This window comes from Fusarium redolens (genome assembly GCF_020744475.1).
Source record: "Fusarium redolens strain MPI-CAGE-AT-0023 chromosome Unknown BKA55scaffold_3, whole genome shotgun sequence".
NCBI classification, from domain to species: domain Eukaryota; kingdom Fungi; phylum Ascomycota; class Sordariomycetes; order Hypocreales; family Nectriaceae; genus Fusarium; species Fusarium redolens.
Genome location: NW_025763666.1, coordinates 2,426,614 through 2,439,945, shown reverse-complemented (window position 1 = coordinate 2,439,945; position 13,332 = coordinate 2,426,614). Strand labels below are relative to the sequence as shown.

General features: G+C 48.3%; 5 protein-coding genes across 5 annotated transcripts; 3 read left to right on the top strand and 2 right to left on the bottom strand.

Annotated features, from left to right (window-relative positions):
* Positions 1-387: 387 nt before the first annotated feature.
* On the top strand, positions 388-2,527 carry BKA55DRAFT_502233 (uncharacterized protein; the record flags this gene model as incomplete). The annotated part of the gene is made up of 7 exons (XM_046186907.1): positions 388-576; positions 650-708; positions 763-803; positions 859-1,033; positions 1,090-1,251; positions 1,304-1,491; positions 1,545-2,527. 7 exons carry the CDS (start codon positions 388-390, stop codon positions 2,525-2,527), a joined length of 1,797 nt encoding a protein of 598 aa, XP_046054167.1.
* A 655-nt stretch (positions 2,528-3,182) lies between these two features.
* Positions 3,183-4,523, bottom strand: BKA55DRAFT_558997 (proline racemase family). Its single transcript, XM_046191895.1, has one exon. The coding sequence runs from the start codon at positions 4,251-4,253 to the stop codon at positions 3,213-3,215; it is 1,041 nt and encodes a 346-aa protein (XP_046054166.1). The 5' UTR covers positions 4,254-4,523; the 3' UTR covers positions 3,183-3,212.
* A 500-nt stretch (positions 4,524-5,023) lies between these two features.
* On the top strand, positions 5,024-8,199 carry BKA55DRAFT_590723 (Alpha/Beta hydrolase protein; the record flags this gene model as incomplete). The annotated part of the gene is made up of 5 exons (XM_046195133.1): positions 5,024-5,464; positions 5,526-5,602; positions 5,657-6,134; positions 6,200-6,675; positions 7,065-8,199. 5 exons carry the CDS (start codon positions 5,024-5,026, stop codon positions 8,197-8,199), a joined length of 2,607 nt encoding a protein of 868 aa, XP_046054165.1.
* Positions 8,200-8,936: 737 nt separating this feature from the next.
* BKA55DRAFT_502140 (transcription factor Tfb2-domain-containing protein) lies at positions 8,937-10,476 on the top strand (the record flags this gene model as incomplete). The annotated part of the gene is made up of 2 exons (XM_046186899.1): positions 8,937-9,069; positions 9,119-10,476. The coding sequence occupies 2 exons, from the start codon at positions 8,937-8,939 to the stop codon at positions 10,474-10,476; spliced, it is 1,491 nt and encodes a 496-aa protein (XP_046054164.1).
* An 829-nt stretch (positions 10,477-11,305) lies between these two features.
* On the bottom strand, positions 11,306-12,766 carry BKA55DRAFT_685894 (uncharacterized protein; the record flags this gene model as incomplete). Its single annotated transcript, XM_046198863.1, has 1 exon — positions 11,306-12,766. One exon carries the CDS (start codon positions 12,764-12,766, stop codon positions 11,306-11,308), a length of 1,461 nt encoding a protein of 486 aa, XP_046054163.1.
* Positions 12,767-13,332: the final 566 nt, after the last annotated feature.

Below are 13,332 nucleotides of genomic sequence, written 5' to 3'. Positions count from 1 at the left end.
TTGAATCACTACTATTGAGACTTGAGAACTTTCTGTAAAGAGATGATTTTATTCTACATCCAGCCTCTTTGTCTTGGAGTAACTCCAATACACCGGTGACCCTCGGGACGTTTACCTCGGCATTAAGTCGACGCACTGTATTGATATCACGCAAAAGCCTCGTTTCATTTTACCTTGGGAGTTTTCCGAATCAGAGATGACCATATGACCATTATTCTGTAGTCCCTCGGCAGTGCCGAGTTGTTTGGTTACAATCGAGCATCCATAGAAGTGTATTTATGCTTAGTCTACCCCACACTCTACATGTAGCATTCAAACGACAATATCACCAATACGAGAGCGAAAAACCATCGGAGAATTACGAAATACACATTCCATACAGAAAACATGATTGACGACTTCTCCAAGAGCAACGGTGATCATTTTGGTCAGAATGGCCATACTGCCACACCGAGCAGTTCTGGGGAGAACCCAACCAAGTTTACCCTGAAAGACACTCCTGTCGAGAATCAACGACCTATGAGGGTTGTAATCATTGGAGCTGGGTTTTCTGGTATCTATTCAACTATTCGGCAAGTCATCAGTCTACCCAAGGCTGAAAGTCTTCCAGTGACCGGTGAAAGCTAACGACTCGAATAGAATGACACAGAGGCTGAGAAATATCGACCTTACCGTGTATGAGATGAATGAGGAAACGTCAGGGGTTTGGTAAAGCATCTGAGTCTTCAAGTCCTAAAGGTCTTGGTCTAATCTAAGCAATAGGTGGCTGAACCGCTACCCAGGCCTGGCGTGTGATATCCCATGTAAGCCTCTACCTTGGTTTATTTATCCTTGAATAAAGACTGATGAAATCTATAGCGTACTGCTACCAGTTCAGCTTCGCACCCAACCCCTATTGGTCCTCACTTTATGCTCCGGGCGCAGAAATTCGTGCATATATGCAGGAGATCGCGGAGAGGTATGGTGCGAATCGGTTCATCAAGACGTCTCATCAAGTCACTTCGGCCACTTGGGACTCGGAGAGCAAGGTTTGGTAGGTGATGCTAAAGCGATATGATTGGCGCGAAGAGGACTGATGAAGGGCTTCAGGAGACTTATTGTTAAGAACAACAAGACCGGGGAGTCATTTGAAGATACTGCAAACATCCTTGTCTCCGCAAAAGGCGGTCTCAATCAGGTTGCTTGGCCCCAGATAAAGGGACTGAAGCAATTCGGCGGTAAGCTCATGCACTCCGGTGCTTGGGATGAAAGGTCAGTAAAAGGTCTACTTGCGTCAAGTGAAAGGAAATTAACAATTAGGCAGTTACGATCTGAAGAACAAACGTGTGGGGGTCATTGGCAATGGATCAAGCGCCATTCAAATTGTGCCAGCCATCCAGCCACTTGAGGGCATCAAGGTGTCCTGTTTCGCTCGATCCCCGACTTGGGTTATTCCTTCCTTTGGCGAAACAGCCATGAAGCGTTTGGGAATGGATCCTGCAGTTACTAAGTGTGAGTTGCTGAAAGAGTCCTGTATCTGGGGATGGTGGGCTAACATGGACAAGTCTCGCGACGTCACCAAGAAGCGTTGGCGAGGCAGCCAGAAGTGTACGCCAAAATGAGAAAGACACTCGAGGATGAAGCGGCAAAGGTTTACCCCCTGACACTGATGGGCACCAAAGAACAAAGAGGTGCTCAAGAATTCTTCAAAAAGCAAATGAAGGAGCAACTACAAGCCAGACAAGACTTACTTCAAATCATCCCCAAGTTTGCCCCAGGGTGTCGCCGTTTGACCCCAGGCCCTGGATATCTCAAGGCTCTCCAACAGGAAAATGTCACCTTTATTAGCCAAAAGATTGACGAAGTCACGGAACGAGGAATCAAATTGGCCTCCGGGGAAGAGGTTAAGCTTGATGTTCTGATCTGCGCCACAGGATACGACGTCGAAGCACCACCTACGTTCGAATTAACCGGCCGCAACGGGACGACGCTGGCCGAAAAGTGGAAGCCACACTTCGAGTCCTATATCTCACTGGCAGTAGACGAATTCCCCAATTTCTTCCTCATTGCAGGTCCCAATTGTGGTTTAGGCTCTGGCAGTTTGCTCAGCGTCTTCGAAGCGCAGGGCGACTACATCGTCAAAGTGATCCGCAAGCTTCAGAAAGAAGACTACGCAAGCATTGAGGTCAAGCCCCAGCGTGTAGCTGACTTTAGCCAGTACATAGACGAGTACTTCAAAGGCACTGTGTACACGGATGAGTGCTCATCGTGGTATCGCGCTGGTAGGCTTGGGTCGCGCGTTGTAGCGCTGTGGCCTGGATCTTCTGCGCAGTGCCTTGAAGTGTTGAGGGCGCCTCGATGGGAGGATTACGAATTTGAGAGTGCGGATCCTACGGGGAATTTGCTGCGGTGGATGGGGAATGGTTGGAGTCAGGTGTTGACTGAGGGTGATCCGTCGTGGTTTTTGGACCGTGATGTTGTGGATGCTCCGGATGAGGGGAAGCCTGAAGACAGCGACTTCTATAGAAGACGTCCATTTTCACACTAGTATAGGTATCGATGCAATATGGAATGAGTTGTTACGTCGATAAGGCTAGCCAACTTATTCGTCACCGTGGCTGGGAGACTTCCGATCTGATGTACAACTATATCAAAGGCGTGCTAACAATTCTGCTCATTGATAATGGCTATATTAACAAGGACGGTTGTGGGGACGAGAGCCCAAGATATATGCTTGAAGCGTAGCACGCTCCATTCTTCGTGAGCAAGTACTAATACTAGCGGCGGACAAGTCAATTAATTCTAAGGATATATCTTTTTTTTTAACATGGAGATAGATCTGTAAGCATCGACACGACAAAAGATAGTCTATATGATCCTTTGAGTATACGACATTGGTAAACCCTCTGTGAACGTGTTGGTCTAGTCGGTCCCGCTGAGCTCGAAAGGATGAAGAAGGCCAGGGAGCAAAACTTCAAACTTGAGATAAAGGTGCTAAAACTAACTAGTCTAAAGACCTACTAAGCTATACTAAATTTATATAAGCCTTTTTGTCGTTTAGAATAAAGGTCCTAAGTTTTCTTGTCTCCCATAGGAAGGAGATGGTGTTCATTACTGAGTCGCTGTGACTGTAACTCCAGGTGCGCGACACAAGGAATCCTTTGGAGTCATTTGCATATTACTCGCTATTTATCGGCCAGTGCCTATATTTTTATTCTTCGTCTAAAGTACGTCTACTCTTCGGGATCCAGATGCCATGTATCTCCAACGCGGAATCCTTCAGGAAATGGATCTGTGGAATCCAGCACAACTTGCTTGAAGCTTGTTATCCACGCTTGCCCCTCAACAGAGGGATGAATAGCAGAATACTCGCCAACCTTGGTTGTCCCCTCTACCCTACCTACAAACTCCGTTCCAGTGATGCCCCGATGATAAAAGTTCTCGCCCTCCTTCAGCTCTCCCTTGGCATGGAGAACTGCTAGTCGTGCACATGTTCCTGTTCCGCAAGGGCTTCTATCCAGACGCCCGGGAGAAACAACAACGGTATTATTTGCTGCTTTTCCATCCTTGTACTCATAGAGAGGCTCTGTGAACTCTATAATTGTGACACCATGAATACCGGGGTTTTCAGGATGTACTGGATCCGTTTGCTCCATGACAGCTCTCTTGATGCGCTCTCCGACTTTGACCAGCTTAGCTCCCTCGGTGGTCTTGATCTTCAGGCCAACCGATGCAGCATCTACCAACACGTAGATCATGCCTCCATAGGCAATATCGACTTTCACTGTGCCAAGATCCGGTACCGAGATCTCTTTGTCGGTGGCAAACACAAAAGCAGGTACGTTATGGAACCTGACACTCTTGCATTTCCCATTTTCACACTTCGCATAAGCAGTAACAAGTCCAGCCGGCGCATCAAGCTTGACAACCGTCTCGGGCTCCTGCATTGTCACCATGCCCGTTTCCAAAAGACACGTCACTGTCGCAACAGTATTTGCTCCCGACATGGGCGGATACTCTTCATGCTCCATGATGATAAAGCCGTAGTCAGCTTCGGGGTTTGTAGGAGGCAAGACGAGGTTATGACACATGGCGGAACATCCTCGTGGTTCGTTGAGGAGAAGATTTCGGAGGTGGTCTTCTTTCTCCCAGAAGTACATCATCTTTTCGTACATTGTCTTTCCGGGGACATCGCGAACGCCGCCGACTACAACGTCGCAGACTTCGCCTCCGCAGTGGACACCTACGGTGTTGAAGCTGCGCTTGAAGGGCATGTTGAAGAGGTAGAGTGCACTTTGTTGTGATGGGGATATGGATTGGTTAAATTGCTGATGGTTACAGATAAAGTTCTATCTGACATTCAAGCTCTTATACAATACTAGAGCTCGGAATCAACAACCGTAGGATATCGCTGTATTTATCTGGAGTTTATCGAAACTCCTCATAATTGGCTGCCAGACCGAAGTCAGGAACGACCTTCCAGAAAGCTTAGCTTCTCCGCATCTCCAGAGGTTAGCTTAGCCGCCGTCAACTAAATTCACGGGGTTTATCAAAGGGTCTTATTTGAGGTAAAGTTAAGAGACATCGGTTGGTGATCCGTAGTCGGATGAGACACCGTCTCGGTTCGGGTCGGATTATTCTTGCACCAAAACCTATACCCTATATAAAAAGACACAAGACGACAAGATACTATTTATCAATGTATTTAACTCTTATCAGAAATCGAGTGAATCTATAGATTAAGGGGAAAAAGAAGCCTAGATCGTATAAACTCATTCACTCAAACTCTGATGACCATCCAAGGTCAAAACCCCAGATCATACGAAGTCACGTCAACAATCAAGGTCTGAACTCCCAAAACTGGCCATTTAATTGAAGATCTCCAGCTTCACTCCTCATTCCCCGCTTCTTGGTGCCTCGGCTGTGGATATAAGGTGACATTCGGCCTAATTATCGGATGCTTCAGGCTTGGATACAAAATGACTCGCGATACCATTCTACGAGTCCAATTGCTTTCACTCGTACCTATTTACAGTGAGAGGTGATGATTCCGCCAAGCCTTTCTCATCTCTTAGCCGTTGGGGCAGGGATTGGCACCTTGTTCGCCAATCATGTCTCTGCTCTTGATACGACAACTGTAAAGACGGATAACGGTGTTGTCAAAGGCTTTACTGACGAGTCTTTTCCCAATGTGGCTCAATTCCTCGGTATACCTTATGCCGAACCCCCGGTTGGAAAGAGAAGATGGTCTCCTGCAGTTGCCAAAGGACGATTCGGGACATTGGACGCATCCCAGCAAGGTCCAGCTTGTCCTCAAGCTGAACCATCCAACAGTGGTCCATGGCGTCCTGAGTTTCTGATCAAGCCGAACAGTACAAGCGAAGACTGTTTGTATCTTAATGTTTGGACCCCGTTCAAAGCGAGAGGCGGCAATAAGGAGAAGCTTCCGGTATTGGTTTGGGTCCATGGTGGAGGTTTCACTGGCGTAAGATATCTTTCTTCATTCAGTCCATTGGTGAGAGTGAAGTGGCTGACATATCGTGCAGGGCGGTGGTAACATTGACTATCAAGTGCCTCCACACTGGATTACAAGAAGTCAGAAACACATAGTCGTCAGTCTCAAGTACGTGACTGACACACTTTCTCACTTACATAAGTAGACTAACCCATGGAGCAGCTACCGTTTGGGAGTTTTCGGCTTTCCAAATGCCGCTGGTCTTGGCTCAAAGGACCAAAACCTAGGGCTTCTAGATCAGCGCCTCGCCATTCAGTGGGTGCGAGATAACATCTCTCGTTTCGGTGGTGATCCAAAGAGGATCACTCTCTGGGGTCAAAGCGCTGGCGGTGCTTCGGTTGGATACTATCAGTATGCGTACCCTGAGGATCCGATTGCGCATGCATACATCCAGGACTCGGGAGGTGTCTTCATACCCATCAACAATGCTGATTCCTCACACTCCAACTTTACCTCTATTGCGAAGGCGTTCAAGTGTGATAAAGGCAATCAAGTTGACTGCCTCCGCAAAGTACCATTCAAGGATATCCAGAAGAAGGTGGAGAACACAGCGGGAGTAAGCTTTGTTCCTGTTGTCGATGAGAGAACCAGGTTCTCCGACTACTCGAAGCGACTTCTGTCGTCCAAAATCCCTAAGTTGGTAAGCTCTCCATCACATCATCTTATCTCAAGTCAAAAATAGTTATACTGACCTCCCTCCCTCAGCCATCCATCATCGGTACAAACAGAGATGAATGGAACTTCGGTTCAGAACCAGCAGAGCCTCCAGTCAAACCACCACCCGAACAAGTCCACACAGACAGCACATTCGGTTGTCCCGCGCACTTCGAAACAGCGCTGCGATCCTCTACCAACGTCAAGACCTGGCGATACATGTACTCATCAAACTTCACCAACATCATGCCCGGAGACGAGGGGGCTTTCCATTCTGCTGAACTTCCTTTGATCTTTGGAACTCATGATATCGCGCGTAGTAAGTCTGGACCATTTGAGTACAAGGTTAGTCATGCTATGCAGGATTACTGGTTGGCGTTTATTCAGGATCCTTATGCTGGGTTGACAAAGAAGGGATGGCAGCCAACGGCACCTGGGGGAGCTGATACATTGCAGACGGGTGTGGAGTTTGGGTTCGATAACAGGATTGTTGCGAGGAACTATGCGTTCAAGTCATTTCAGAGTGGGTGTAAGAATGCTACTGCAGTTGAGCAATAGGTAGTCTCACAATTTGTGATCAACGAAGCTGGTTATAAGCCAATTAAATACGACTTCCAAAGTAAGGTGTTCGCCAAGCTATCGCCAATTCTTATCTTGTCAAGAGCCATATGTAGGGTGAAGGATATCGGGTGCTGATCCGTAGTCGGATGGACCGACCGGCAGTGGGGTCAACACCGGCACCGTTAACCGGCACAAGACCGGCTCCGACGCTGGCCGTTCTGCCTCTCCAACGCCGACTTCGCAGTCATTTACCACGATAAGCATCTGGTTTATATACCTATGACAACATTCCATGTAATTACACTGAGATTATCGCCACACTACTCACCTAGATTACCTCAAACAAAATGACCAGCAATCTCGTCGTCCTTGGCGACGCCGAAATCCGCGATCTTCTCATCAGTCTCTCCAAAGATGAAGTCCTCAGCTTCAAGCGGGCTCTAGAACAAGTCCTCATTGACTTCACTGTCGGTGGTGAAGGTAAATACCAACCAACACCAGATTTCGTCAATCGACCAAACGGGCAAAAGACTCTTTTCCGTACATTCACCTCTGCGGACCATGTAGGAACCAAGATCGTGGTTACACCAGCTCCCATCAAGGATGCAGATGGCAACACGCTGAACCGTCCACTTGGAGGACTTTTGTCTTTGTGTGATTCAGCGGGTGTGCCGACGGGTATACTCAATGCTGCTGAACCAACCGGTTATCGCACCACGTTATCCGCCTTGATCCCGTGGACTTGGAGAAAGAATACAGAGAACGTCGTCATCTTTGGAGCAGGAAAGCAAGGGCTTTGGCATACTCGTCTTGCATTGGCTCTCAGAGGTTCTGAGATCAAGAAGATCACCATCGTGAACCGGTCTGTGGGCCGGGCGAAGGATATGGTCAAGACAGTGACGGAGGAAAACCAAAAGTACTGGAAGTCTTCTGCTAGTCTGGATGTTCTGGATCCTGCTCAGTCTGATTACGACCAAGCTTTAGCATCTCTCTTATCATCAGCCGACGCGGTATTCTGCACAGTTGGTTCAACAAGTCCCCTCTTCTCACTCAAGACCATCCTAGGCGATGGTACGCGAAGCAGACTGCCTTTCGTCGGCGCCATAGGTTCATGGCAAGCCGATATGATCGAGCTTGATCCAGAAATGCTTCGCCATGCTGCCTCTTGTGACGACTCGTACAGCCCTCATGGTGCAGAGGGCAGTATTCTTGTCGACGATCTTGAAGAGGCAATGGTCAAGTCGGGAGAAGTGATACAGAGTGGTCTTAAAGGAGAGAGGTTACTTCAAGTTGGACAGATACTGGATTGGCTTGATGACAAGTCTGAAAGGAAACCTGAAGGGGGTGTTGAGAAGCTCAAGACGTGGATTAGTGAGGGCTTCGTGGTATATAAAGGCATTGGCGTGAGTGTCACAGATCTTGCAGCTGGAAACGCGATCCTGGACCTTGCCAGGAAGAGAAAGGTTGGAACGGTTATCTCTAACTTTTAGCTTTACAGCGGGAATAGATTAAAGCTAGAGTCTCCAGTGTGCCAAGTCATTTTGGTGAAAGGCATAGTCGATTTCAGAAACTGCATTCGAAACAAAAATCGATGATAACAAATTTCCTATTGGTTAGAAGACAGTTAATATGCTAGGATCATTTGATATAGAAGTTCATGTCAGTCTGGATCAACCCTTCTCGATGTAGCCTGTGTTCACGGCCAAGTATGTACTCGGTCCTTGGGAAGGTCGATGGACGTGGGTTGTACTATAGTATTCTCCCTTTCTAGAAATCCAGACTTATTGGGAAGAAAGCAAAGGTTCAATTATAAGCTATTATATCTGCTTACAATCACAGCTGTAAGCAGTTGTTGTAAGTCGATGATCTGTAGATCGATCGCCCTGGGGTGCATGTATGACGTCGTTTACCGAGCTTTTCCCGCTAAACCCGCGTCGCTAAACGCTAGCCCGAAAATAATTCGTCGTGCCTGGAGAGCTCATGCTCAATAGCTTCGTGAATCTTCAAAGAACTTCAAATCTTTGACCTTTCGACACATTCGACCTCACCACATATCGGCGCTTGATCGACACCGCAACACATACTATCGCCTCTTCTACACTTGTGTCAACAACATCTATATCATCAACACGCTCATCGAGACATCCTCTCTCAAACTATCACCCATCGATCATGCGATAGCACCCTTAAATACTGACTGACAGAGCGCTCCCCCCCGTCGCCCAACATGTCAGTCAGCCCAGCGCCCTCCCTCCAACTCGCGGAGTATCTCGAGAAACTTCCTGGCACGACCTTCCGCAAACTCTACCAACAGCCCTCAACCGCGTTCGCCATCTTCCGTCGCATGCTACCGCACCTTGGTTCGTCACCATAACCACTACACCCGCGCAACTTCTAACACACCCCTAGCAAAGACCTTTGTCATGCGCATTCTCTACTCCCCTAAACCTATCCTCCTCAGCGATCTAGATGACTGGGTTAAGCCAAGCCATAAGCGGCAGAAGGACCAGGCTTTGTCCATTCTGCGCGTTCTTCACATCGTTTCGATCACGGCGCCTTCGAAGGAACGACCGCAGGAAATGCAACTTACTACGAACTTTAAACTGTCCCTTCGACTGGCGCTATCAGGCGGTGGTACACATAACTCCTTCGGTGTACCATCAACACTCCAAATCCCCCCCGAAATCGACATAACCTTCCTCGATCGCTACGCCCGAAAGAAATGGGAGGACATTCTACACTTTGTCGTATCTAGTGTTGGCTACAAGAGCGCCGGCGAATCTTCTGGACCGAATAAGAGCGTGAAAGAACTCCTCGTCGCGGGTCGTCTTGTCGATCGCAAAGCAAGCGGTAGCGTTGGTATCACACAAGCAGGTTTCACCTTTTTGCTACAAGAGGCCAATGCGCAGGTATGGACTCTGCTGCTACTTTGGCTGGAGGCTATGGAAGTCAACAAGATGGCTGGGCTGGAGGCTACAGATATGCTCTCGTTCCTCTTCGTACTCGCCAGCATGGAGCTCGGTCGCGCGTACGACACGAATGCGCTGACGGAACAGCGTAAGAACATGTTGCCGTCGCTTGTCGACTTTGGCTTGATCTACATCCCTAACCACAAACGATCCATGTTCTTCCCAACACGTCTGGCTACAACCCTCACCTCGAGCAGCAATAGTCTTCGCAGCATTAGTGATGGCGTTGCAGCCGCTACGGCGGCTGCTCTTCAACCAGGCCAATCCGGCGGACCGGGTAGCAGCGTGACAGCCTCCAACACCGAGCAGCGCGGCAGTGTGATTATCGAGACCAACTACCGAATCTACGCCTACACCCAATCAACCCTTCAAATCGCCGTCCTCGCCCTCTTCACCAAACTAGCCATGCGCTTCCCCGACATGGTCGCCGGTCGAATCTCCCGCCAGTCCATCCGACAAGCAATCCAATTCGGCATCACCGCCGAGCAAATCATCTCGTACCTCTCCGCGCACGCCCACGATCAGATGCACCGAACCGCAGCTCTCAACAACAAACCCGTCCTCCCCCCCACGGTAGTCGACCAAATCCGTCTATGGCAGCTCGAAAACGAACGTATGAAGACAACGAGCGGATTCTTGTTCAAGTCGTTCGAGGATGATAAGGAATACAAGGACATTTCAAGGTTCGCTGAGGAGGTGGGTGTTTTGGTGTGGAAGAATGATGCTCGGCAGATGTTCTTTGCGAGCAAGCATGAGCAGATTAGAGACTATATGAAGATTCGCAAGAAGACAGAATGAGAATGCTTTTCGCAAGACTGGAAAAAGAGGGAGGGGTTTGCAGCATTGGAGTTTGGCGTTGGGGGGATATCTAGATGGACTCTCTAAAACGATATTTCAACTCGAAAGGGGGGCCAAGATACGGTTGGCGTTGTATGTTACTGCAATTCCGGCTAGAATTCAACTACAATCTGGTAATAAGTTTGTTCAAATGTGATCTTGAGAGACGCCAAGACTTTTACCCGTGATTGTATCTTACGATATTATCAGAATACCGGTCTTTTCAGACAAAGATGTCCCGGCCGGGGGGCGTGTAAAGACTTGAGATATCTCTTCAGCATGATGACAATTATTCAATGGCCAAAGCCTAGCATTTGTTACACGAACCTCAACTGAATAGTCAAAATTAAGGGTCTAATTTACCAAACTCATCTAAAGCTATTCTCGGATTTCTGTTACTGAAATGAAGGGCTCACGTTTTCTTCTACACCTTCGCCGGGATACTCTCATCATCAACATTCACATTCTTACCATAAAGTTGCCAAGGATTCGACGTCAAAAAGAAATTAATTAAGTTATAGCTACAGCATTACTTACGTTCCTTCATGCCTCTTCAATCATAATACAAACTCGCTAATAAAACAAACAGCTCGGGCTTCGACACCTTGCGACTCCTTCAGGAATAAATCGCTAGCATAAGAGGTGTACCACAATGCCAACTGTTGGCTGTAACATGTCCCTTTCAACTATTATACACTTTTAAAATGATCCAACCGATGACAAGCGAATTCAGAACAAATAATAATGCCATGTGTGTCCGTGCTTGTCTTCTTACTCCAACAAAGAGCATTCAGTTGATGGAAACCCGCTTCCCACGTCCTCTAACCGCAGGGGCGTGCTTCGTCTTTCTAGCAATTGGTACGCGCGATTCGCTCATAGCTGGGAGGCTTCTTCTTCCTCCTTTGTTGGGGTTTGTGCCAAAAATCTTCCCCATCAGACTCTTGTCCTCCATGCGGCCTCCCTGGGGGAGGAGTTGCGGCTTTCCTACGCGACGGGCATATGACTGCTGCCAGGCTACCAGTGACCGGCGTGCTTCGCTCGTGGTACAAAGACTTTCGAGATGTTGGAAAATTCGCAAGCATCTAGCATCCTTATTGCATGGTGGGTTGCGAGGCTTTGTTCCAGTTAGGCTTGTAAGTGCCGATGTGGTGGTGGAGTGGGAGAGGTGAGTGGGACGGGAGTTGACAGCCACGCGGTCGGTAGTCATTGCGTGATACTGAAAGGAATTTCCAGGACTCGAATCTGAGGGGTCAGCCTCCCCATTGCTGTATTCTTCGGCTAAGAAACGATCATGCAGAGAAACAAAGCGCCCGGACCAATATGCAGATGGTTGTGACGTGGTGATTTGGCTGGGATCTGGTTGCACTTCTGTCGCCGTGGTGCTTGAACTGCTGCTGGATCGAGAAATTAGAGAAGCTCGCGACAATCTAAGTCGTGAGGTAGTTGATGCGAATAAACTACTTGTTGAAGATGCAGACGTTTTGCGAGATGATGGATCATCGGAATCGCGGGAGGCTGAGAGTTTGGAGTTGAGAGAAGATCGGGAGATGGATGTTTTAAGATCGCTCAAAACGGCCAACGTTCGTGACTTTGGAAGACGACTTTTGTTCTTTTGAGAAGTGTCCTGAGGAGAGTGTTCCGGGAGTGCTGGCTTTTTATGGTCGGAGAGGGGGACGTTCTCGTCCTGGACGGCGGATTCGAAGCTCAAGTCCTCATAGATAGACTGAAATGAGCTGGTTGTGGGCAAAGGCTTGATTGGAGCAGCACTCGGAAGGTATTGGTGCGAAGATAAAGTAGTGAGGCCAGGCTTTGGGGAGCTCAGGGTTCTCTTTGTTGTGGGCAGATGAAATTTCGTTGTTGGTATGCGGGTCTTTGTTGAAGTTGAACAAGAGGCTGCGTTCAGGTTGCAACTCGAAGTCGCAGTCAGCCCAGACTTGGCAACAGTAGGGGGACTAGCAAGTGATCCATGTGCCGAGAAACTAGCAGAGATTCGTCGAGTTGCCTTCCTAGCTTCGACGTTTTCTTTGTCAGACAATGACTCGTCTGAACCGCTGCAGTCTTTGATGGTGGGAACAATGATGAGGGTTTCACTTCGAGTGAAGTCGGGACCTCGAGAGTTCTTGACAGGTCCAATTGGACCTGAGATAACAGGGCGCTTCTTCTTTCCTCGTGAGAAGACATTAGATGGAGTGGGTAAACGCAGTCGAGAAGATGATCTCTGGAAGCCAGTGCTGTTTCGAAGAGCTTCCATTGTTGTTGTAAGTCGAAACGGAAGCTAAAGACGCAACGTTGGACTTGTTATTGAATTAGATTATGCCCTCCCACTCAGCTTGCCAGAAAATCCAATGACCTATAGTCTGAAGAACCAAGAGCACGATAGCCCGAAAAAGAATTAAAGGGAGCGAAGGTCGAGCGACCAAAAGGGCTCTGGGTAAATAAGTGCGTACTTCTGCGATTAAGTCATGGACGATGGCGAATTCAAAAGGGAACCACAGAGTAAAGAGTATTAATGTTGTATCTTGAAAGTGTTCCTAAATATCTCTTTGGTCGAGAGGGAACAAGCGAACTGTGTTGGGGTGCAGACGAGCGGCAGCGAAGAGATAGAGCAGAACAAGGAGTCGTTCGAAGAACATGACGCTGAGAACGGTAAAGAATGGGACAGTATTGAAGAAGGCTGGGAATAGTAGAGATTGTGCGTTTGTTTTTGGACGCGTTGCCTTGAGACGTCTGGTTTGTTTTGATGTGTCGTGGCGAGGGGTTTTGCCAGTGTCAGTGTCAGGTCGAGATTTGCGCTTTGCCAGTGATGGACAGTTGACA